The 24,834-nt window shown below is 46.4% G+C and overlaps 9 protein-coding genes across 9 annotated transcripts; 5 read left to right on the plus strand and 4 right to left on the minus strand.

The window, feature by feature from the left end:
* Window positions 1-1,582: 1,582 nt before the first annotated feature.
* Window positions 1,583-3,334, plus strand: N7483_003793 (uncharacterized protein; the record flags this gene model as incomplete). The annotated part of the gene is made up of 1 exon (XM_057087230.1): window positions 1,583-3,334. The coding sequence occupies one exon, from the start codon at window positions 1,583-1,585 to the stop codon at window positions 3,332-3,334; it is 1,752 nt and encodes a 583-aa protein (XP_056947059.1).
* An 820-nt stretch (window positions 3,335-4,154) lies between these two features.
* Window positions 4,155-6,035, plus strand: N7483_003794 (T6SS phospholipase effector Tle1-like catalytic domain-containing protein; the record flags this gene model as incomplete). Its single annotated transcript, XM_057087231.1, has 2 exons — window positions 4,155-4,289; window positions 4,386-6,035. 2 exons carry the CDS (start codon window positions 4,155-4,157, stop codon window positions 6,033-6,035), a joined length of 1,785 nt encoding a protein of 594 aa, XP_056947060.1.
* An 889-nt stretch (window positions 6,036-6,924) lies between these two features.
* Window positions 6,925-8,397, plus strand: N7483_003795 (uncharacterized protein; the record flags this gene model as incomplete). The annotated part of the gene is made up of 5 exons (XM_057087232.1): window positions 6,925-7,092; window positions 7,158-7,284; window positions 7,343-7,466; window positions 7,535-8,001; window positions 8,078-8,397. The coding sequence occupies 5 exons, from the start codon at window positions 6,925-6,927 to the stop codon at window positions 8,395-8,397; spliced, it is 1,206 nt and encodes a 401-aa protein (XP_056947061.1).
* A 25-nt stretch (window positions 8,398-8,422) lies between these two features.
* Window positions 8,423-10,184, minus strand: N7483_003796 (Zn(II)2Cys6 transcription factor; the record flags this gene model as incomplete). Its single annotated transcript, XM_057087233.1, has 6 exons — window positions 8,423-8,470; window positions 8,538-9,174; window positions 9,229-9,362; window positions 9,408-9,712; window positions 9,768-10,106; window positions 10,172-10,184. 6 exons carry the CDS (start codon window positions 10,182-10,184, stop codon window positions 8,423-8,425), a joined length of 1,476 nt encoding a protein of 491 aa, XP_056947062.1.
* A 1,228-nt stretch (window positions 10,185-11,412) lies between these two features.
* On the plus strand, window positions 11,413-14,184 carry N7483_003797 (putative C6 transcription factor; the record flags this gene model as incomplete). The annotated part of the gene is made up of 5 exons (XM_057087234.1): window positions 11,413-11,591; window positions 11,683-11,717; window positions 11,784-11,900; window positions 11,952-13,317; window positions 13,383-14,184. The coding sequence occupies 5 exons, from the start codon at window positions 11,413-11,415 to the stop codon at window positions 14,182-14,184; spliced, it is 2,499 nt and encodes an 832-aa protein (XP_056947063.1).
* An 883-nt stretch (window positions 14,185-15,067) lies between these two features.
* Window positions 15,068-17,216, minus strand: N7483_003798 (putative Ste20-like serine/threonine protein kinase; the record flags this gene model as incomplete). Its single annotated transcript, XM_057087235.1, has 4 exons — window positions 15,068-16,626; window positions 16,687-17,003; window positions 17,074-17,104; window positions 17,165-17,216. 4 exons carry the CDS (start codon window positions 17,214-17,216, stop codon window positions 15,068-15,070), a joined length of 1,959 nt encoding a protein of 652 aa, XP_056947064.1.
* Window positions 17,217-18,123: 907 nt separating this feature from the next.
* N7483_003799 (DNA-protein crosslink repair co-factor UBX5) lies at window positions 18,124-19,722 on the minus strand (the record flags this gene model as incomplete). Its single annotated transcript, XM_057087236.1, has 2 exons — window positions 18,124-19,205; window positions 19,266-19,722. The coding sequence occupies 2 exons, from the start codon at window positions 19,720-19,722 to the stop codon at window positions 18,124-18,126; spliced, it is 1,539 nt and encodes a 512-aa protein (XP_056947065.1).
* A 571-nt stretch (window positions 19,723-20,293) lies between these two features.
* Window positions 20,294-22,387, plus strand: N7483_003800 (AAA family ATPase CDC6; the record flags this gene model as incomplete). Its single annotated transcript, XM_057087237.1, has 3 exons — window positions 20,294-20,342; window positions 20,395-20,658; window positions 20,721-22,387. The coding sequence occupies 3 exons, from the start codon at window positions 20,294-20,296 to the stop codon at window positions 22,385-22,387; spliced, it is 1,980 nt and encodes a 659-aa protein (XP_056947066.1).
* Window positions 22,388-22,771: 384 nt separating this feature from the next.
* N7483_003801 (uncharacterized protein) lies at window positions 22,772-24,626 on the minus strand (the record flags this gene model as incomplete). Its single annotated transcript, XM_057087238.1, has 7 exons — window positions 22,772-23,115; window positions 23,174-23,472; window positions 23,559-23,766; window positions 23,844-24,067; window positions 24,172-24,331; window positions 24,399-24,472; window positions 24,547-24,626. The coding sequence occupies 7 exons, from the start codon at window positions 24,624-24,626 to the stop codon at window positions 22,772-22,774; spliced, it is 1,389 nt and encodes a 462-aa protein (XP_056947067.1).
* Window positions 24,627-24,834: the final 208 nt, after the last annotated feature.

The following is a 24,834-nucleotide window of genomic DNA, read 5'->3' on the forward strand; positions in this document are numbered from 1 at the left end:
TTGTCTTGATGCATGCGTGCTAGTACATATTCAAATGTTGGGGTATTGGGATAAATTAATTTAAAGCACCTTCAAGTTCAAGTTCAAATGTTAGTGCTTCAGATATCTGGAGAGCGTGCTATTTCCGGCATAGCGCCTCCTGGGTCTCTCAGGCTGTAGATCACCTCCGATTTTAACTTGAAGATTGTTTTTTTTTCTCCACAAGGCGCCGGAGTATATATCCGATATGAAAGGCCCTCGCGTACGGAGTAGATGCAGTATAGATTTAGTTTATCATTTTGTGGTGGGGCGCTTCAAGTTTCTCACCTGAAGCTGAAGTTCTTCCAAGGTTCCAAGGTTGATACCTGATTTCCACATCCATGGACAGCTATGAGATTGCCAGGTGCCTTAAACCCTGACCTTGATTCCAAGGTTAGTATGTAGTATTCTCTCTCTTACAGGTGTAAATTGGGGTCACCTTGAGGCTTCACTTGGTACTGGTACAAGCATGGCGAAATCTAGAGGTCCTGGCATCGATCCTTGCCAGGTGCTCACTCGATTTTTTTTCTCTTTCCCCCATTTCACCATCTCTCTCTCTAGGAGAACTTGAGAAATATTCTGAACCTCTCCCCATCCTATGTAGTGTAGCTTCCGACAAGTAGACCTAACTGTATGGAATTCGACGACTGTGTATTCCCAGATTGTCACAGTGTTCGCATCAGAATCAGCATCAATTGTGTCATTTGTAGAAATTAAGGCACTGTAGTAGAAGGTAGATGGGATGAAATATCAATTGTTTATGCCTTTTATCTACAGGAACCTCACGTGGGGGTTGATATACAAGAATGTTCAAATGTTCCCCTTCCCAGAGTAAGAGTCCTTCAGAGTCCCTTGATAAGGACACAATTGAAAAAATGATTGTCGCTATGGACTCAATACCCCATTGTAGACATTTAAATCGCGATTCTCCCTGGATCGGAGACTGCCGATACCGTCTAGAGCCAAGACAAAGAGTTCATATACCTTACCCAACTGGGAATACGGTTCCCGGTTTTATGATCCCTCAATCTCTCAACTCTTCAAATGTTTATCTCTGGAGCCCAGGAAGTCGTGATTTTCCACCCTTCTGTCAGGATTTAACTGCCCCTATAGGTTCACGATTTGATGCAAATCATTCTTCCTCTTTCCCCAAAACCGTTGTGTGATCCGCCTCCGCATTTCAGTTAATGTGTGGGATTGTGGATGTTCCGTGGCTGCCACTAAACCGAATTGGCGATGAAGCGAAAGGTCCAAGAGTGGAGCACAAGATACTAAAGCGTCTTAGTGAGAGGATGTAGACCTCGGCAACTGCTGCTGTCACTTAAAACCCCCCGGTCTGCTCTTCTTTTTTCTCGTGTGATAATTCGTGTGATCTCACGCAATTCTAATCTAAATCCAATCTGGGAAGACCTATCATGTGTCGTCGTGCATAAGCGATCTCTCTTCCCTCTCCACCTCCTAGCTCCCCCCCACTTGGAAGTGCATACAATCTGGTGTACATTCCGTTGGGTGATGCCGAGGTAAAAAACGAAAAGCAAAAAAAGACAAAAATCTCTTTTTCAAAATGAAGAATGATGTTCGCTCCGAGCCGACCGATGATCAAGCCTTGGCTCGGTTGGGAAAGAAACAGGTGCTTAGACGCCGATTCGGCTTCTTTTCGATCGTCGGCTTTGCCATGGCCGAGCTGATCACTTGGGAAACCGTTCTTACTCTATTCTATGAATCACTCGAGAATGGTGGTCCGGCTGGAGCTTTTTATGGCTACATAATCGCCTGTCTGTCAACCTTATCTACCTATACTGTCATTGCCGAACTGGCTTCTATGGCACCCATTGCCGGTGGACAATACTACTGGGTTTACATGTTGGCTCCGATGCGCTGGAAAAAAGTGTGCTCCTACCTTATCGGATGGCTCACTTGCCTAGCTTGGATTGCGACAATCGCCACGGAAACCATTTTTCTGGGAACTATGATTGAAGGATTAATCACCTTGAACAATCCCGAATTCGCTCAAAAGCGATGGCAAAACACTCTTTTGGCCTGGGCCAGTGTAGCCGGTACTTTCTTCATGAATGTTGTGGTTCCAAATGCTCTCCCGCGATTTGAGATCGTCATTCTTGTCCTGCATTTGGTCGGCTTCATTGCTATTACAGCCACGCTCTTGGCAATGTCACCTAAGCGATCAGCACGCTTTGTCTTTCAAACCTCATTAAATGAAGGCGGATGGCCTAGCCAGGGCCTTTCATATTGCGTGGGATTTATTGGAAATATCGCAACCTTCGTCGGAGCTGACGCGAGTGTTCACATGGCTGAAGAAGTCGCCAACGCGGCAGTCGTGATCCCTCAGGCTATTATCACTGCCATGGGCTTAAACAGTCTTCTTGGATTCTCAATGATGTTGACGATTTTGTTTTGCATCAGTGACGTTGAATCGGTACTGAACTCAGCCACAGGGTTCCCATTTATTCAGGTCTTCTATGACAGCACCCACTCCTACGCCGGGGCGTCAGTCATGACCGCAGTCATCATGGTATTAACGATGGCGTGCTCCATCGGTATTACTGCCACCGCATCTCGTATGACCTGGTCTTTTGCGCGTGACCAGGGTCTCCCCTTTTCCCGGTTCTTGAAAGGTGTGAACAAGAACAGCCAAGTGCCCATCGTATCTGTCTCCGTAGTCTGCGGATTTGCCTGTGCCCTATCCATTATCTACATTGGATCCACCACTGCCTTCAACGACGTCATCTCCTTAACGGTAACTGGATTCTACAGCACTTATATTCTCCCAAGCGCATTTCTTTTATACCACCGTCTCAAAGGAAACGTTCTCCCCCATGGCACCATGCTCGATGGAAGTCTCCCTGATGCAGCCACTAGCGTTCCTGCTAGTATGAAGGAAAAACCAGCAGCCCTTGTGCAACCTAAAGAGCCCGGTGAAGAGGATCTCCCCAGTCCAGGTCCATCTTCTAGCCCCGAACGCAACCAATCTACCGATGCCCGGCGCCCCATGGAATACGAAATTGCTCAAGCGCCCCTGATTTGGGGTCCTTGGAAAGTTCCCGGAATCTTCGGAACTATGAACAATGCGTATGCTTGTATATATATGCTTTTCGTTATTTTTTGGAGCGTGTGGCCTCCGCAGACTCCTGTCAACTATAGCACCATGAACTACAGTATTGTTGTTACTGCTGGTGTACTGATTCTGAGTGGAATTTGGTACCTTATTCGCGCTCGAAAGGAATATCAAGGTCCTCTCATTGATGAGGAAGTTGCTGAAATTATGCATCTTACTCCAGGAGCGGTGAGATCTAACTAAGCAGAGGCTTGGGGGCGGAGGAACTTGAGTTGGGCTAGGAGAGCCTTGGATGTATTATTATCTGGTTCTGCTACTATTCCAGGCAGATGATACCTTTGGACATTTTATGTTATGGCACGAAGCTTATGTGTTAAAATGAATAGGATACCCCCGAAATGAAGTTGAAGTTGAACTGCACCAAAATGCAAACTGCCAAAAAAATAATAAAATTAAATATGTGTTGGAGGCCTCTGACCTAAGCTTGTGACTTGGCAGCAGGTATATAGCTGATGAATTAATACAAGGATGAGTACTAGTAGAAGGAAATGAGACAGTCGAGTAGACGCAAGGAACCTTGAGATAGACACCCAACCACAGAAGAATTTAACGTTTTTGCAATAACTCAAATCAGACAAATTAAAACCGCTACTCAACGGACATGTTCATGAACTGTACTCCGGACAGTTCTTCATAGAACTTGAATCTCCGATTGACTCCCGGGACTTCACTAAAAGGCAAAGCGTGTCAATGCCGCAGGACCCACCAACCCCTAATCCAACCAGGAGATGCAAAACAAGCTCCTAGACGGAAAATCGACAGCTCCGATCCTCTTGGCTGAGCGATCTGCAGGCCAAGGATTCTGACGGATACTAAACCGTGTGCTCATATTCGTCGTTGATTTGATCACAAGGCGCGTCCATGGCTGCCGGCTTACCCCTTGTACTTGGTCTTCTCAGCTGGCCCCTTCACATGTGTGTTTATCGATCCTATTTAATATGAACCATGGATCTCATTAGATCTTATCTTCGATTGGGATGCACTGGCAATCCTGGAATTCAGGATGGATCATCATTATAAGATACATGAGGCTTTTGGGCCTCATCCGCCCGCGAAACAGTTTGTGTTGTGTTTTGATGGTACGGGGAATAAGTTTGCTGGTGATGGATCGGATACGAATCTCTTGAAGATTTATCGTGTATGCTTATATTTTGAATTTCTTATTCCCATTTTTTTATTTACTTGGGCTTGTTTATTTTGCAGAATGAACTAAACTAATAGTACACTTGTATAGATGCTCGACCGGAGTCAAAGCCACCAGTACCATTACTATCAACCGGGAATCGGAACCTACGTGACATCCCATAATCTTACTAGCAGAGGACGTCTCGAGCGTATCAAGTCCTCATACAAGAAAGCTATGGATGCTGCATTGGGTTCCTCGTTCGATGAGCACGTCTTGGGAGGCTACAAATTCTTAATGCGATACTATGTCCCCGGCGATAACATCTATTTCTTCGGCTTCAGTCGTGGCTCATATACCGCTCGATTTTTAGCAGAGATGCTCGACTTTGTGGGTCTCCTCCAACCAGGTAATGAAGAGTTGATTCGGTTTGCGTGGAAGACCTTCGCAAAGTGGCAGCAGCGGAAGGATTCCTCGGAACACGATAACGAGGAGAAACATCGCCTTTTCAATTTCATGAAGGCTTTTCGAGAGACGTTTAGTCGACCGGTTGGTCGGATTAAATTTCTGGGACTCTTCGATACTGTGAATAGTGTTGCGATGTTTGAGAATGCTTGGATGGAGAGGAACAGATTTCCGTACACAGCTCATAGTACGGCTCGGGTTATTCGACATGCTGTCTCCATTGATGAGCGTCGTGCGAAATTTAGACAGGATTTAATTTCGGAGGCCTCTCATTTACCAGGTCATAAACACAGATTAAAGCATCTGCTTGACCATGCGAAATCGAGTGTACCGGAGATTATTCTGAACACACCGGAGAATACCAATGGAGTGGACAGACATCAGCGACGTCAGTCACGGCAGGAATCTGTTCACGAACAGCGTTACAGGGCTGTTTCACCACCTCCGAGACGAAAAACCAGTACTGAGGTACCAGAACACAGAAACCTTCTGCCTGATGGAATATCACTTAAGAGTGGTGTCTCTAGAGCCTCGCTTCAGGTTCCAAACTTGGTTATTCCCGGGACAGAAGAGGAGGAGGATGATGAGCAAGACATTTCCGAAGTCTGGTTTCCAGGACAGCATGGTGATGTTGGTGGTGGCTGGAAACTAAACCCAGAGGACAAATGGCCACTCAGTCATATTCCCTTAGCTTGGATGGTGAAAGAAGCACAACTGGTAGGACTTGAATTCGACAAAGAGAAACTCAAGCGCTTCAACTGCTACGAAGTATCAGGAGATGGATCCATTGAAATCAAAGATGCCACAGGTCCAAATGGCATTAAAGCAAGCAGCAATAGTGATCGACTTGTTGAGAACGATGCCTTTAACACAACCTTGGCCAAAACCATGGATCAGGGAATTGTTCACGATTGTCTCACATATGGTGGAGGCGTTTCTTTCTTATCAACGCTATCGTGGCGACTGATGGAATATCTTCCCATTCGAAGAATGGATCTTCAGTCAGATGGGTCTTGGAGACCAATACGTTGGCCTTTGCCTTGTGGAGAGACACGCGATATCCCCGATGATGCCCAGATTCATGTTTCTGCTATTCATCGCATGGAAATTGATCCGAGATACCGACCTGGAAATCTAATCATTGGAGGTGGAGGACGTGGTGTAAAGCGAGCGCCAGAGAAATACGGCATTGGAGAATGGGAGATCTGCAAGCATGAGGGTGATCTTGTTCGGCAAACTTATATTCGCAAGAAACCGGCAAGCCTATGCCAAGATGCCCTGGCATCTACCGAGTAATCTCTGATATTTGATAGATCAGATCATTTAATGAAGATCCTGAAGGTTTACATTGATGCCTGAACCTCTACAATTTGACCGCAAGTTCCACAAATTGATCATGAGAACTCCACTTTGTTACAACGTGGTGTATCTTCCTTGGCCTATGATTGAATCACGGCAAAATGAATAGGTAAAGCTATGAATGTACTTAATTTATTTTCATGATGCACTAAAAATCAAAAAGTTGATGCTAACAAATGACTACCCCGACTACCCCGGTCTGTAAGCAGTACTACGATGCACAAGCCCCATACGCGAGATCCAGTTCCACACCCCACGATAGGATCATTCAAATGTTCATCCTAATAACTGATCTTGTGATATCAATCTGGAAGATACAAGTCGGATAATGTATCCGCCTTGAACGTACAGTTCAAACGGCAGTTCTGGCCTACTCTTTAATCTTGAGCAGGATATCCCTGTGTTCAGTTTGAAGATTAGAATACTTGGCCATTGACTACAAGTATTACAGTTCTTTGATACGTTCAAATTTCTATAAAAGACGCGAGTTTCTTCTTGGCATGTGCAAACTTATCAGAAAATCGAACTAATAAGAACCGCCATCTATCACCGGAATTATGTGCGGGGGTAATTCATGCATGCTGGCTCGAGTGACCATTTTACTCCAATAGAAAGAATAAGTTGGGATACACACCTGGGGGCAGAAGTACCTAGGTAGCCCAAGATCTTGCACATGTGGTGCCACAATTGGGCGAACTGCGGACTCCAAACCTCCGAGTCGTGTAGTAGTATAGAATGCGCTGTATTTCAAGTTCCTTAAACCCTTTCAACCCCGGAGACCAATTTGAAATATAAATCTTCTCAATTTTGAGACTGAGATAGCGAAATGGATATCAAACATATTAAGAGCCTTCTTGCAGAGACGTCGGCTTTGATTGATGAGTTTGAATCGACAAATGGTGATGGCTCCAGAGTTGAAGCGCAGGAGAAGGCTACACAGCTGGCGCGTGCTCTGGAAATACCTCGACTTGCTATCCTCAAGTTAGCCTTCTCTGTTAGTCGAATCGTATTTCTTCATGATAAATATAAGCCCCATAATGCTAATGAGTTTATTTCAAGCCCGTGACTTTCATGGCTGTAATGGCGGCTCATCATATGGACATCTTCTCTGTCCTGGGAGTCGCAGACTCACCAGTCCCACTAGCCAAATTGGCAGCCCCAAAGGCAGCAGATCCTGTTCTTATTGGTAAGTTTGGCTGACGAAATTTTGGAATGGGATCATCACTGATATTGAAATATCTCAGAGCGTATCTTGCGGGTTTTGATAGCCAGTGGATTTGCTGAAGAGCCAAGCCCAGGTGAATACTTGCCCACCGCACTATCTAAAGAGATGACGCTGAGGCCTGCAATTGGAATCGTGGATTCGATGTGAGTTACGATCTCTCGGCTTGTTTAATTCACTCTATACAGGTATAATAATGAGATCCGTGAGATAGGTTCAATGAAGGCCTTCCTCCATTACAGAAAACTCCAGAATATCTTCGAATGATCAGCTATCGTAACCCAGATGACTCAGTGTTAACGCCGCTACAATACACTAATAGCATCATGATAGACGGATTTACCTGGCTTGCTCAAAACCCGGAATCTTTGACCCGATTCAACAGTTTCATGGAAGGACACTTGGGGAATCGACCGGACTGGGGTGATTGGTTTCCCGTTCAAGAACAGCTTTTGGATCATGCGGATCTGAAACCAGATGCACCATTTCTGGTGGATATTGGTGCTGGCCGAGGACATGATTTGGTTGCATTCAGAAAGAAGTTCCCAGATATACCCGGAAGATTCATTCTAGAGGACCTTCCGCATGTCCTTGAAGAAATTCGTGGAGTGCAGGATTTGGAGAAAGCTGGCATTGAGACTGTGCCATACAACTTCTTTACTGACGTTCAGCCAGTTCAAGGTATGTTTGCATATAATTACTTCTTCAGTAGTTTGCAGATCTGCTACAGGATATGCTTATAAATTCTGGTGTGTAGGTGCCCGCGTATACTTTTTCAAGCATGTGTTGCACGATTGGTCTGACCACAAAGCGACAATCATTTTAAATTACCTTAAACCAGCCATGAAACGTGGATTCTCCAAAATCATCATGGAAGAATATATCTTCCCCGATCGGAATGTGCGTTCTCTTTCTTGTCTAACGGATCTGGCTGTAATGGTGTGGTTCTCAGGCATGGAAAGAACTCGTCAGCGTTGGATCGACCTGCTCGAGTCGGCGGGCTTGCGCATTTTGAAGTTCTGGATTCGTGAGGGTGATGATCTAGGGATCATTGAAGCTGAGCTAGCAGAAGATTAAGTCGTAGCAATCTCTAATTTGTGATTCAGATGATCAGATAGTCATCTTGATGCATTGAGTCGGCATTCTGTGTCTGTAAACTTTGATTAGCTGCAAGTATTCCCCTTAGTACCAAATCCAGGCATACGATGCGGACTTACAAAGAGCATCCACGGAATGTTGCTTTTGTCGTGGAGTGATTGTTGTGCCCGTGCTTCCCATACCTTTTCGAGGATTGTTTGGGGTGCTGTACCGCCAAACTCCGACCGGGCTTTAATATCTCCAAGTCTTAATAGGACATAATGTCTCGAATGCAGAGAAAGACAGTCAGCACCCGCCATGAAGAGTGGGAGTACCAGAAGTTCAATCAAAGGGCTGGTTGCTGGGATCTTCGAGATAGAATCCAGAATAGCATTGACTGACTCCTGTATATGAGGTTTAGTGGCAGGTTCCATTTCATCTAGTAGGCGGCGTGTGCGTAAAATGCAAGTATGTCGATACGCCTCAGCAACAGAAAGCCAAAGAGGATCTTCGTTTGGGTAAAAACAGCGAGAGGAGTCCCACAGAAAGAACTTTTGTATCGAGTTTTGTAAACTCCCCTTGAACTCATTAGTACCAATGAGACCCGTTGAATGGGCTTTGCCTTGCTCAAGTACGTTTCCAATGATAAGGACTAATTCGCGCGGACAGCCATTCACAGACTCAAAGCGCAAGTCACATAAAGATAGGAGTTTTTCGCGAAGTGGTTGGGGGAAGCACAGCCTTCCAGAAGCAGAAAATGATCGAATAATATCCAACCTAACAGAGTCCAGGTAAGAGAATGCCCACCGCACAGTCATATTGATGGCTTACCAGGCCAAGTTTCCCAGAAAGAAGACCGTTCGCTCGTCGGAAACAGTCAAATGCTGATCTAGCATTAGCTGAGAGCAGATCGACATAGCACCAGAGATATGGGCCCCTTGTGATGAGATTCCCGACTCGCAAATCTACCCACAATCAGCGATGGCCTGGAGAAGGGTTAAGGTACTAACATCATGCAGAAGAAGAATTTGAATAGTGGCAAAAACGCCGTCCCTCTCATTTGCACTGAAGTCTCCTGATCCCACTTTTCTGATTGCAGTACCCAGTTCGGTGATAGCTTTGAGCCGGTAGTCCACAGCGATATCTTCATACAGATTTCTGTAAAATTTCAAATGACCCAAATGACAGGCCGACAGTGCAAGGACGGAGTACAATAGTCCGATTTGTTCATATGCCAGTGATAGAACATAAAGCCGATACGGATTCTTACTTTCGACCTGTTGAGCTATCTGATGTGGGCAGATAACGCGATCATCTGAATTCGGTCAACCACAGGGTCATAAATATGAAGGACAAAATCGGAGTATTACAGTGTGAGAGGAGAACTTCTGTTTCTGTCGACTCCAACACTCTTTCAATCTCAGGCTTGTCATTAGGAGTGAGAGTCTGTGAGGGGACATTGCTGCCCAAAGTATTTGACTCTGTGGGCGAGGTGCTCAAGGCGTTTTGAATCTGACTATCCGCTGATGACAAGAGCTGCTCAACGGGCGCGTTTTGATTCTTCCATTTGCCTCGGCTAGCGATCCCACAGAATCTAAACTTATCGGGATAACCGCCACATTGCAGTCCCTTGCTGACACAACGCTTGCACATCGGCCGGGCTCGATCACATCGTCTTGATTTTTGCCGACATGTTAAACATGCAGCCTCTTCATGTGGAATAATATAAGCAGATCAGACATGTCTATCCGAAATCACTGAGAGCAGGACATACCGGTGGATCGCATTGCATTACTCTAATGACTAGTGCCAGTGACTACTGTTCTCACAAGCAGACGCCAGGCTCATTCGCAAGCACTTGATTATTAATACTAATCGAGACTCTCTTCATACCGTGACATCATTGAAAATATTCAAATATTCTTGATCTGATTCAATATCCTTCACGTCTGGACTCTGATGAAGCCAGATGTGGGCCAATCGGGATTATGTAATACATCATAGCGGTCAACTGGTGTTTGCTTAGTTGGAAATTGTGCTGTTGGATTGAATGTAACTGGAATTGAGAATGGAAGCAGACTCCGGATTTCAAGTTACCAAGATATGAGCCTATTTGGGGAATAGTACATGCCTAGGCCCGAAGTGGCTGGGTTGTACTCCGTACACACCTGGGCATACTGTGGCAGTACTAGTAGTACCTTCCTTCCCAGGTAGTTAAGCATGTTACTGGGCAACACTTTGAACACTAGGTACCTCGATACTAGGTTCATCTTGATGATGCAGTAATAGAAAACATGTTTATTCATAATCTATATTATGATTTAATTCCCCTTATGAGCTACAATGTTTTAACCACTATATTGTATTTTTGTAAATCTGGGGTCGGGGTAATGATAGCCCGAGAGGAACACACTGCAGTGACTGAACAGAGACTCTTGCAGGTCTTTGCATAAGGGGAATATGCGAATAAAACAGCTTGTAATCTCCGATATGGCGTCATTTGGAAATTTGATCCCTACTTGATCTTCAAGTTTCCAATCACGTTCAATGGATTATGCATCTCATCTGTATTGTTAGCGTAGTCCCGGGGTCAAGTATCTCATTTCTGCACAATCTCTGGGCTGATGGCACTCGGCTCCATCGGTGAAGGACCAAGCGCACTCTGTCCAGAGAGACCAACCCCATTAAAATGCTTAAATACGACAGATATCAATATATAGGATAAATCTACCCAATCTATCAGCCATATTACATAAATCATACCAAAAAAGCATGTGGTCACAACCGAAAAGTGGAGAAACGCGGGGTGCCCCGGTTTTCTGCCCCGACAACCCCAAATCTTCACTTTCCTTTTTTTTCCCTTCTCTCCCTCGGAATTCCCATAATCTATTGGATAATCACCGCGAGATTGAGCTCGGCCCAGCTCTCTGCGGATACCAAGCTGGGTGTCACATCTAGACTCTCTAGCCTTAGTGCATCATGGTCCCGATAGGACGCTAGTTTCGCTATAGCAAAATGCCGAACCCTGCACCTTCCACGCAGCACTTCACCCCTGCCAATCAGGGCTCTGAAGATCAAGATAGAGATCAGAGTCCGTTAGAATACTCATCCGGCGCTGACTCTGATAACGATCCCGTCGGCAATGGCTCTGGGAATGGGCGCGCTCTGAAACGGAAGCGGCCTCTTACCGTCTCGTATGTATTTGAGTGGGACACACTAAGCCCTTTGGTTCAGGCTATGAAATTATAAACCAGGATGATCTTATTTACTAACGAGTTTTCAAAGCTGTGAGCTTTGTAAGCAAAGAAAAGTCAAGTGTGGTATGCAATGGCATGATCCAACCCGGGAAGTCGAGTTTAAAAGCTAATTTACATCCTGTCATTTAGATCGCATACAGCCAAGCTGTGGCTGGTGTGTTCGCAATGGCCAACTATGCGAGTACAAAGAGCGAAAAAAGCCCGGCCTGCGAGCCGGGTACGGTAAAGAGCTAGAGCATCGACTGGGTGAGTGTACTGTGCCCTGGTCATTGAGTTCGAGTCTAATTTGCTGTATAGACCGACTGGAGGAGGTCATACAAGCACAAGCAAGGCTTATCGAGATGCATATCTTGCAAAGCCGACCTCAAATTCCTCATCATGGAGGATCGATATCCTACAGTTCCCCGTCCGAACCATCTGCGGTTCACGGTCCCAGTCCTCGCACGGCTCTCTATTTCAACGATCCAAACTCTTCTGTCGCCCTCCCTGCCCGCCATGCCGATGTTTCGATCACAAGTCCATCAGATACATCAGCCAAGAACATTGTTGCTCATGCTCTATCAAATGGAGCTACCGCATCAGTGATAAGCTCTCTGTCACAGGTGCAGAACGGACACAATGATTTTTCAGGGAATGAATCTTCCTTGAACATTCCAGTCAGCATTTTTGCAAATCAAGAGCAGTCGCTGACGGATCCAAACCTCGATTTACCGCCATACGATCTACTTTATGCTCTTGTCGATTTATATTTCGAGCACGTTAACTCGTGGTGTCCTATTCTTCATCGTCGTTCCACATTGGACACATTCTTCGGTCCGTCCCCATTGGAAGAAGCAGATCGCATGGTTCTATATGCTATTGTTGTAACCACGTTACGTTTCTCCACTGACAGTCGACTGACTGAACAAAACCGAAAACGGTATCATGACTCTTCAAAACAGAAGGTGCTTCTATATGGCCTGGAAAACTCTTCTGTTAAGGCTCTTCAGGCCCTGGTTATCTTAGCACTGGACTTAGTTGGCTCATCTAATGGTCCACCTGGTTGGAAACTATTGGCTCTGATTACCAGATCAGTCGTTCAGCTTGGGTTGGCTGTTGAATCCAAATCTTCCCTCATTGCCCCTGTCTATCCCTCAATCTACACCCTCAGAGCTGTCACATTACCCGAGGCAGACACATGGATTGAGGACGAGAGTAGACGGCGTCTATTCTGGATGGTATATCTGTTGGATCGATATTCAACTATAGCCACTGCATTCAACTTTGCGCTGGATGACAAAGACATTGACCGAAAACTTCCATGTAAGGATGAATTTTTTGTGAAGAATCAGCCAGTGGAAACCAGGCGATTTCACTACTCCGTTGAACGTGCTGACTATTTGAGTCACGCGGAGAATGTGGGGTCATTTGGTCTATATATGGAGATTTTGGGAATTCTTTCCCGTATCCACGTGTTTCTTAAACGCCCTGTGGATATTGGATCTCTCTCCGATGTCGAGGAATGGCAAGCGACCTATCGAAAGCTTGATAATGAGCTGACTACATGGGATTTCAACTTGCCTGCGGAATATGCCTATGAGAATTCATCACGTCTGTTCAACGGCACAAAACAGAGTCGGGCTCTGCACAATGATTGGGTTCAGCTCCATGCTACGTATCAAACGTAAGTCTTTTAACTCAGACATATGATGCTTACTTAAATCAACTCACATCTAACCGATAAATTAGCGCCGTCATTCGTCTTCACTCTTCCGCTGCATATCCGACAACTCGATCACCAATATTCACCCCATCATACAGTGCTAGCCAGCGATGTTTACTCGCAGTCGACAATATCCTCTCCGTTACCCGATTCGTAGTTGAGAACAACATACTCGACAAACTTGGTCCACCGTTCGCTTTTACCCTCTGGGTATCTGCCCGTCTGTTACTCGTTCACGGATCCACAATCGCGCACACAGTTAGCTCAGATATAATATTCTTCGTTGACACACTATCCCGAATGGGCCATCACTGGAAAGTCGCAGAACGCTACAGCAATATTCTCCAACGCGTTCTGGACGAGTATGGCGAATACCAGCAATCCGTCGCTATGGACGGTGAAAGATCAACTCCATCTACAGTGAAGATCCTCGCAGATATGCGCCGCTGTGCATTTGATCTCGATTTCCTTATCTCCCGCCAACCACGAGAATCACCATCTTCAATGAGTAACTCTGGAAACGATCCTAACCGACGACCGTCGGCTACGCTTGTACCCAGGAACCTTGCACCAAATGAACTGGAGTACCTTGATGTCTTCGGTTTCTTTAATGTACCTCGAGTACCGCCGGCTCGGGCCCCGGATCCTGCTAGCGCTGCAACACACCTAGATATGGCGGACTCGGTACAGAATCCAATGTCTATACATGGAATTACTGGTACGGGTTCTGTCGTGGATGGGAACAGCTCAAATGCGAACGAGTTCAATATTACGAATTACTTGATTCCAACACCTGAGACGGATTGGCTTTTCAGGCCTGCTGGATGAGGTTGCGATTAGTATGCCAGATACGAATTACAAAGCTTCTCAGTGATGCTGAGTACTTGGTTGACATCTGGGCATAAATTTTTTCTTTCCACGGTCTGAGATACCCCGTTCATTGCTACTATGCACAAAGCTCTTCGAATTCTCATATGATACACTTCGTCCCACGCATCAAGTCAATCTTCTTGTTCCAAGTCCTGGAGTTTACCAGCGGTTAAGCAAGCGCTTGACTCCAGATGTCTTTGGGCAACGTGGGTATGACTGAGGTTCAACTTGAAGTACCTGTTATAACCCAGATAGGCCTTGACATCTGGATGCATACTGCATATCTGGGGTTGTTGCTCTTATTTGGGACCATACCATATGCACATGTACTAGTAGGTTATGATATTGAGTGATAACAGAAATCTTCCGAGACTCAGTTTTTCCATACAAAGTTCACTACAATGAACTCCCGAGGTCACTTCTTGACTTGCCTGTATTGTCATCTAGCCTACTTATAAGTAAAAGGGTATCAATTTGAAGAACTGGGTTCATTTTTTATTGATGGTACATGGGCAGAGAATGTAATCGGAAAAGAAACCTTAGACAAGAAACCACAATACAAAATGTACCAGCCATCTTTTGCAAGAAACATGAGAAAGCGCAGTACAGAATATCATCTGAAATATCAGAAGTAGTTGACATGCTTGGCCAGCTGCATATCAAGAACAACATAGTTGAATCGAAGGCAAACGGGGGAAAAACCATTCGCGTACGGAAAGAAAGGATAAAAATCGCGTTAAAAAGTGCCATCCATCACCATGACCGGGGCGCCTGTAGAAAACATCAAGTCGTAAAGCTTAAAAAATTTCTCAAAACGACAGATTTGTGTAGAATTGAAGATTCAAGTGGAAGTAGGCCTATCAGCTTGGAGGCGTACCAGTACTTCCTCCAGGAAAGTATCGAGAACGGCATTGACACCGCCGCCCATCTGGACTGGGTCTTCCATATCCCATTGATGAAGATTTGCGAAGCCCCGAGATAGCTCTTCGGTGATATGATCCATAGCTCTGTGAACACGCACGCTTCGCTCCCATTGCTGCTCCTGCTCAGGAGTGGGGTGTCCGTTGCTTGTGTTTTTTGCCGGGTCGAGGCGAGCAAGGCTACGGCCGCGTCGATTCATAGCTGCACGAAGAGCAGGAACAATAACAGAACCATAAGCAGTAGTCGTGTGATCGTTCTCGCCTGAGCCATTTGAAGTTTGCCTCGGTTGGTCGTTGGTACGAGGGACAGCAGTTGGGGTGTGTTGACGACGCGCATCGTATTTTGGCGCCAGCTTTGACTTCAGACCTGGGGAGGGAACGGCATACTGCGACGCTGTCTCTTGTGCCTTTTGAGCGGCTGCGATCGGGGCGGAACGAGGTTGAGCGGGGCTGGCGCTGACCTCAGGTGGAGGACGTTGAGCCGGGGTTGGTTTTCTGGAAACTGGAGATTGTTCACGCCTGGCGTTGTTGGGTTCAGGCGCGGGGGATTGTGCTTGGGGTGGAGTGTCAACATGACCTCCACTCGCGTAATCCATCATGGCTCGTGTGTACCGGTCGTTGTATCTGGATGGGGAATTCTCCTCATATGAAGTGTAAGAAGTGGGGGCAGGGCGTGGTTGACGTGAAATGTTTGATGGCTGTGCAGCCGTTTGCTTTAAAGGCGAGGGTGGTGCGGGGAGAAGGTGTTTTTTGGTCGGAGAAACTTCAGTTGGAGGTACACGCTGTGGTCGAGAAGGGAGAGGTTGGGACAAAGGGGGTTGTTTGGTGTCATCTACTAAATCCCACTCTTCACTATCCTGCGAGCGAGAATTGGTACCTGAGTCTTTCAGGGGATGTAGTGGTGCTGCACCTGCTCGTCCTACGGGTCGAACAGTACCGAAGTCCCAAAGATCCTCATGTTCCTCTGGTCTCTGTTCAAACTCCTCATAGGGCTCATCGTAATCATCATCGTCATCTCCATTACCACGATGTGTGGCCTGCCAGCGCTCTGCACGTTCAATGAGCTCTGTCAAGTATGTGGTCCTCTTCGCACGCTTAACAAAAGGATGTTCCAGTAACTCCTTGGCAGAAGGTCGCTCCTTGGGATCCCTGCGCAGGCATAATTCAACGAATTGTTTGAAAGGCTTGCTGAAATTGCCATTAAGCGTGGGAGGTGGGTTTTTAGGAATCAAAAACAGCACTTTCATAGGGTGGATATCGGCGTACGGAGGATCTCCACATGCCAATTCAATCGCTGTGATGCCCAAAGACCAGATATCTGCTTTGTAGTCGTAGCCGGATTGCTTGATGACTTCTGGCGCCATCCAAAAAGGAGTTCCTACGAATGTATTCTTCTTGGTCATTGTTGCCGATAATTGACCCGAGACTCCAAAATCTGCCAATTTGACTTGGCCACTTGCGCTCAAGAGAATGTTCGCAGCTGTATCCATGTTAGCTCTTTTCCCGAAGAATGATTCATCATGAAGGGGTACAATCATACCTTTAATATCTCGGTGTAACTTTTGATCGCCATGAAGATAGTCCAATCCTCGCAAAAGCTCTCGAAGGATGATGGCAATGTACTCTTCATGAATTACACCGGGGCGTAGCAAGCCATGGCAGCTGCCACCAGAGCAAAATTCCATAATAATCCACAAGTTCGAGCCCTTCAGGTATGAGCCATGGTATTTGGTCACATATGGGGACTTTAGCTCAGACAGAATCGCAATCTCCTTGATGATGTCGTCAACTTCGTCTTCGGCATTTTCAACATCGATGATCTTGATGGCCACGGATTCTCCGGTTCTCTTATCAACTCTAAGATAGGACATATCAGTCAGTATGGAGTTGCCAATGTGCCTTGAGTCTGGGAAACCGCGCAACTTACCCTTTATAGACCCTGCCGAAACTTCCACCACCTATAGAGAAGGTTTACCGTAAGCAAATGAATAAATAATATCAGGGGTTTCAATCCATACCAATGCAGGTTTGCTTGGTGTAGATCGTTTCTGGGTCGATGGGACCAGACATATTGGCGGCCTATCTGGATCTGAGGGAAAGGTCTGAATTCATGCGTTGAGGATCCCTGCACTTATTAACAGATGGTCTCGAAAGATATTGATATGATCATAAAATAAATCAAATAGAACGCAGGATAGGATCGGGGCACGAACGGATTGGCGTTGTAGATAAGACTGGTGGGTGATGTGGTTGGTATGAAGGTTGGAGGAGCAAGTGACAAGATGATGATTTATGTACCAGTATGCTGCTACCTTCTGAAGTCACAAAATAGAAGAAAAGTTAGCAAGGAATGGTTCTTTTTGGCCATATTGGCCCAGTGCTTGAACGGGTTAAACTTACCAATAACAGTGCTCCGGTAATGTCAACAAAGATGGAAAGAGGTTGTAGTGAGTTCTAATTGGGTATATAGACCCTCCAATTTAAACATAGGATGAACATCAGTTGTGAACAGTCATGCGATCTAGTAAAATATACAGATGACGATCTTATAAAAGAAATCACGAGAATGCTTTCGGAGGGGATGAAGCCCTTTCGTCTGTTTATCAACGCGGGGGCACTTTTTGCCGGGCGGTGACAGGGGATCTTATCTAGGGCGGTGCCTGATCTATACAGGAGTTTACTCTAGGTACTACATAGTATAAACCCATACTACAGTAGTAGACCAAAATCAACTTCAAAAGAACTGCTGGTATATTCATATCACGTAGATTCTAAGACTCGGAAGCAAGATGCAAGGATTATTGAATCTATCCGATTGACTTCTCTTTGTTGAAATCGTAACCTTGGCCACCAAACTCTCTGCGGCTCCTTGCATGGAGTAAAACAATGGCTTTCTCAAAGGAAGACCCCTTCTTCAAAGAGCACAACAATACCCCATCCTGACCAATCAAGAACAGAAAACATCTCCAAGCCACAACTATTCCTCGAGGTAGCCAATGTTGACAGTACCATTCTTCAGTCCGGCACTCTCAATGCTGGTCTCCAGAGATTCTATTAAGTTTGTTCCCAGGGAGTTCAGCTCAAAGTCAACACCAGCCTTGCCCTCAACAGGGGGTTCCGCCTTGAGCCATTCGTAGATTCGTTGAACTGGGTCCGACAGGGCAAAACGTCGAATAACACGGCCAGCCGGATGACGGAATTGAATGCGGGTGGTTGTAGCTGGGTCAGCGGCAGGCTCTGTGTGCGGCCTGTCATTGGGGATGGCGTTAAATCGAGAGTCTCCAGTCTCTTCAACAGCTTCTGTTTCATCCATTTCCTCGTCCTCGGCATCAGCTGCTCTGCCTTTGCCTTTGACATCGCCCGTGCTGCGAGTCAACTCATCTGGATCATCCAGCTTAGGACCCGAGGTTGCCGCTTCACCAAGACTGTTTCTCATGGCCATCTCCATCATTTCTTCCTCTGTCATGGCCTCCACAGTTTTCTCTGGCTTGTCTGTTTTCCGCTTCGCTACAGGATTGCGCACGTTGAGGTTCAGGCTGTAGCGATCGAGGAACTCATGGAGCTGCATGAGAAACTCCGGAGCCTTGACTACAGGTTGTCCGGACCAGGACTTGACCTTTTCACCAGTTCGAGGATCGACAATAGCAATGTGAGGGTAATTATCGGAGACATCGCTGCCCTGGAAATAATATTGAAGATATGGCGAAGCTCGAGGGTCGTCCTTGGAGAATTGGAGGAAGACAAAATGTTCTCTGATGGTTTCCTGAACACTCTTATCCTTCCAGAGGTCTCGATTTAGGACTTGGCAGTCAAAGATCGACTGGTCTTGAATGTTGACCAGAAGCCACTTCTCGTTTTCTCGACCTTCATCACGAGCCAGATCCCATGACAGTCGAGACATGATCTCGAACGGAGGGCGGTACATTTCTGCGAGCATATTGGATTTGGATGAAGCATCTGAAGCGCCACCTGTGGCTCGCGATAATTCTTGTTGGTGGGTCGCCGATCCCCCGGTCCATATTGACGAAGTGTCTTGTTGATTGAAGATACCGGGTCGACCTAAAAGATGTTCATGATTAGCTTTAGTTTCTAGAGAACGGTCTCGGAGGGATCACCAACCGGCACTTCGCCGACCACGTAACTGGCCCAGAATATTGGCGTGCATGTCATCGTCGAAATCCGCCTCAGGCCCCACCAACGTTTCAGTTGTGCGTGCCATAGGCGCCCGCACACCATCATCATCGGGTGCGCCTCCCACTCCATATGCCTCCTCCTGGAGACGACGGGCCATGGCAGCATCGTCTTCGAAGGTTGCGCCCGCAGCGGCTTGTGTAGAATCGGTTAGGTTATCGTCATCATCGGTATCAGAATCAATGTGGACAACGCCCGATTCATCTTGGTATCCGGAGGGACGGGATGGTCGTGGAAGTTCCTCAGTCAAAGAAGCACCTCCATTCTCGAAGAATAGTTGCATAGCCTGCTCAATATTGAAATCGGTAAGCTGCAGGTACTGTGTTGCCAGCTCAGGCGTCGAGCCGGTGATCTCGGTGAACTGAGCCACCGCGTTGTCATCCATGGTGGTAATGAAAGTTCAAGGAAAAAATTAAGAGATTAAGAGAGGTGGGAAGGGGAGTAAATTGACAGTAGTCAAATGAAAGGAATAATGAGAGCTCGGAATTGTTAAGCAGTTGAATGTGGAGAAGTAATTGGTGCAAACAGCTGCAAACCGAGGGGACTCGATACTATAGGTACCCCGCGCGGGTATCGATAAACAAATGTAGAAGATAACATTCAGATGAATTGAAGGTTGCAGGAAACACCTTTTATAGCTACCTAGGAAGTCATTTGCAATTCCATAGACAAACAAGTTGATAATCCGTGACGTACTCTAAAGGAAGCCTTGAGCCATAAGCCCAGCTGATACGGCAGGTGAGCAAGACCTATGATGCAAAGCACGTGACTATTCCACGGAATTGGTCTTTATGGTCAACCCTAATTTTTAACCTTACCGGATTGGGTTTAAAGGGAATGTTCATGGGTCCACGCGTGAGGACGCGTCGGACGCGCTCTGGCCACTTCCAAGACTTATCTCGTTAACTCATGCAGAGAAGGCGCTTCCCAACCATTCCATCTTCCTCTTCACAATAATGGCAGCTACGATTCTTGGAAAGCGCACTCGGGGAGTGGAGGCGGAAGGTACATATCATCTTGCACTTTCCTTGAAATTATTCACTGACTTTATTGATAGCGCTTCCCGTGCGCACTGCCAGCAGACGCCGAACTGCCGCACCCCGAGTTCATGACGAGGTTGCTGTTCCTATTCTCCCACGTCGAACCCGCTCAACTCGACTCGCCGCCAAAAAGGAAAATGTAGAGCAGGAGCTGGATCAGGAAAATGAAGCGAACAATAAGACCTCCGATAAGGCCGCTTCTAAGCACACACTGCGCGAGGATGATGGTGAGTGTCCAGTCAAGATTAAATCCCATTTTCGCACCTCGAAACTTGTTGAGGGTAAGCCGAAAGAAATTGAAATTTAAGATGGAAGAATAGCAACTAATATGTGACTTTTTTAGATGAGAAACCTGTGAAAGTCGAGGAATCTGAAAAGCTTGAAATCCCCAAAAAGCTTGACAACCCAGCCCCTATTGAATTTAAGACACCACAGAAGGCTCGATTCAGAGATGCGCTTCAAACATCTCCAGTCACTCCCCGTCATCGTGTACAGGTAGGAGCTAGAACCGTCACTCCGCGGACTCCCCGACATGCCGATCTACCTCCAACCCCTCGTCCAAGTGCCACTCCAACCACGTTTCAGACAGTGTACTCCCAGGCCCGACAGCTTTTTGCGCGAGGCGCCACCTCTGGGCGACTTGTTGGTCGAGATTCCGAGCGAGAGAAAGTGTCGACTTTTATTGAGGATTGTGTCCAGTCTAAAAAGGGTGGCTGTTTATACATCAGTGGGCCCCCGGGAACCGGAAAGAGCGCAATGGTCAACGAAGTGTGTCAAGATATGGATCTCACCAATGTCAAAGTGTCTCATGTCAATTGCGTCAGTATGCGCAACGCGCGGGATGTGTATAGTAAGCTCATCCAAGACTTTTGCGCTGAATCGGAAGTGTTCAAGAAGAGTGAGACGGATCGACTAAAGGAGCTCTTCATACCATCCAAGCAGAAAGGTCTGTTCTTGGTCAGTTTGGATGAAATGGATCATTTACTCCAGGGTGATTCCGGTGTGCTACAATCCTTGTTTGAGTGGTCCTTGCACGACAAGTCCGCCCTGGTTCTTATCGGTATCGCGAATGCTTTGGATTTGACGGATCGATCTCTCCCCCAATTAAAAGCAAAGAACCTGAAACCCAGACTTCTACCATTCCTACCATACAATGCTGCTTCGATTGCAGGTGTCATCACTGCTCGTCTTCGATCACTCCTCCCTGCAGGAGCAGAGTCTGACCCGAAGCTTGTGCCTTTTCTGCAACCTGCAGCAATTCAACTTTGTGCGAAAAAGGTTGCCTCTCAGACGGGTGATCTTCGCAAGGCGTTTGAGTTGATCAAGCGCGCAATTGATGTTATTGAGCAGGAAACAATTGCGAAACTGGACCAGCAAGCTGCTGCCGAGTCGGACCTGCCCGTCCTTCTTGAAAACAAAAATCTTGCTGCTTCAAAGTCAGAGAATGACTCGCGTCCTACTATGTCCAGCTATACCCCAGTAACAGCACCTCGCGCAAGCATTGCGCACATCGCCAGAATCACTACATCGGCTTTTGGTCAGGGTACTGTTCAAAGACTGAAGAATATCAACCTGCAACAGAAAGCTGCTATTTGCTCCTTGATTGCACTCGAACGCAAGCGTCGGGAAATGGATATTCACAGCACACCTTCCAAATCTCGTTCCTCTCCTCCCACCGTCAAGCAAGCATTTGACACATATTGTACGCTTTGCCGAAATGATAACATCCTTCACCCTCTCACTGCAACCGAGTTCAAGGATGTTCTCAGCAACTTGGAAACGATGGGCTTGGTAGGCGAATACCAAGGTCGCGGCCGTGGTGGTACCGTCGCTGGGGGTTCTGATGTTCGACGCACACCGTCCAAGTCTGGCAGCGTGACTTCAACCCCGCAAAAGGCCATGGGTGAACAGGGTCTTGTGTGTTTTGTCTCCCAATCTGAAATCGAAAGTCAAATCGCTGGTCCAGGTGAAGGGATTCTGCGACGCCTACTACGCGGTGATGGATTGTAACTTGGTTTCATCCACCTTTTCGCTTTCTGACAACATTCCCATTCCTGCATTGGCATTCATATCATCATTTATCATTACCCATTTTGCATCATCGGAGCCCTATCGAGACACATTTTTATCATGTACACCACCGCATCGCATTTCTGGAGTTGAATTCGAATTGGGCATATTTAGCGCTATTTTTATGATTTTCTTTTGTTTTTCTTTTGTTCACTGACATCTGGACCAGTATTAGAATTACAACCTTGGAAGGCTGTCCTGTTGACCGCAAAGCCCATAAACATATGAAAATGTCAAGCAAAAGAGAAAAAAAAAATCCTTGTCCTACTAATAAAAGCCTTCAAGTTCTCAGTACTGAGTATATACCACTACCACTACCTATACTCAAGCAATCCATCTTGTCTCCCCCGGTCCAAGTCTAGAATTTAACCTGCGATAATGTAACCACAATCCCAATGCCAAAACCATTCCTACAAACTGACTCGCCGCGTTAACCGCATGACCAAGCTGGTATCTCGGTGCCTGTTGACTTTCATAAATCCACACCCCGATAATCTGCCCTGGGCCAGAGAATGCAACATTCAATCCACTGGCGATGGAACCGGCGGTTGTTGTGCGAACATTATCAGAAACCCATGCGCAGAGAGACGGAAGGGACCCAAAGACCGAGCATGTGCAGAGGACGAGCATGGCATAGCGGAGATGAAGGGATGGGGTGGAGACACAAGCTGAGGATATACAGTTAGCACATACTATTACTAGTATCAACTTGAACGGGTGTTATACCTGGAATCAAAAATGTAATCACTCCCAGAAGGCAGAATCCAGCCGCAATAAGTCCTCGACACATATATCTATCAGACGCATACGCCGCGCAGAGGGTGACCACATACGCACAGGCGTAGGGTGGGATGGTAAATAGTTGTGCAGTGAGACCCGTATACCCGATGCCCTCGACGATCGTAGGCGCGAAGAGTGAAAGAGAGGAAACACCAATACCCATACAGAGATAAGTTAGGTAATGGAGCCAAAGACGGGGTTCTTGGAGGGTTTCTTTGGCGTCTTGCCAACTAAGCTTGTCTTCTCTAAGTGAGTGAAAGATGTTAGTTTCAAGTTGAGCATTTAGTATGGGAGTGGGCCACAGGGATCAATGTTGAATGATTTCACTTACCCTCGAGGAATATTCTCTCCAAATGAGGAACGTAAAATCTCCTTTTCTTCATCTGTTAACCATTTTGCGTTCTCTGGGTAACTGGGTAGAAAAAAGAAGATCGCAATAGCGACGAGGATACATGGTAAGCCTTCAAGAATGAAAAGCCATCGCCACGCATTCAAGCCACCGACTTGATTCATATGTCCAACACCGTAAGCAATGGCACCTAGTCGTGTGTTAGTATTTCTCAGGTTGAGGAACGTCCAGATGTCGATTTAGTATCACAACCTGGAAACTACATACCACCAAAAGCACCAGCCAGTGTCGCACTGCACAAGAAAACTGCAATTCGGATTGCGCGCTCTCGGGGCCCATACCAGAAACTAAGATAAAAAATCATACCAGGAAAAGTACCTGCTTCTGCAGCCCCAAGTAAGAAGCGGAGGGCCATGAGTGTTTGAACATTTTTTGATCCCCCAATACCGGCACATAGGGCTCCGAAAGATGCTACTAGAAACCCTAGCCACCTATTATTCATCACAGTCAGTTAAAAATTTCATTCACGAATCATAGTAACATTTGAATGATATCTGAAGCCCTGATAGAGAGAATAAGGTAGATTTTGACTTACACTGGTGGTGAAAAGATCTTCATGGCGAGATTACTTGGTGCCTCGAATATGGAGTATGCAACTAGGAATAGCATCAATGCGACGCGGTATTGCTGGTCTGTCATTCCAATCGAGTGCATCAGATCATCCGATGCATCTGAGTTTAGAACTTTCGCGTTTCCTGTTTCAGATCAATTCAAGTTCGTGTTCTACAGGAGATTCTGCCTGGAATGGAGAGCAATTCATACCTATATTTGATCGATCTAGATAGCATAGTAGATAAGTCAAAGCTACGAAAGGCAGTATGCGCCTGTCGACTTTTCTGTATATTCTATTGAACGAATTGCGTCAATACAGTCGCTTTGGTTGAATATTCTGGGAATCCGGGGTTCTCACCGGTTAAGATCTGGTGTGGGAGGAGTACTGATCTCATCCGAGTCCAATTCTTCTAGATGAATAGGTTTCTCGAAATCCATGGTATCGTCCATATCCTTCCGATATTGAGCTAGTCGATAGTAGCTTGAAACTTATAAGATGGGAATATCGATGTGCTGACGGAGAATATGAGAATGATGTAAAGCCGGAGATGAGTACAGCTTCACGACTTGTCAGGTCATCATGAGCCTTCTAAGCCGATCTATTGTCTCGTCTGATTTCCCCGCAAACTTAAGAATGCGGAGTATG

Source organism: Penicillium malachiteum (assembly GCF_028827825.1).
Source record: "Penicillium malachiteum strain IBT 17515 chromosome Unknown utg000002l:1.0-8849297.0:1.0-8852440.0, whole genome shotgun sequence".
In the NCBI taxonomy this organism is placed as follows: Eukaryota; Fungi; Ascomycota; class Eurotiomycetes; order Eurotiales; family Aspergillaceae; genus Penicillium; species Penicillium malachiteum.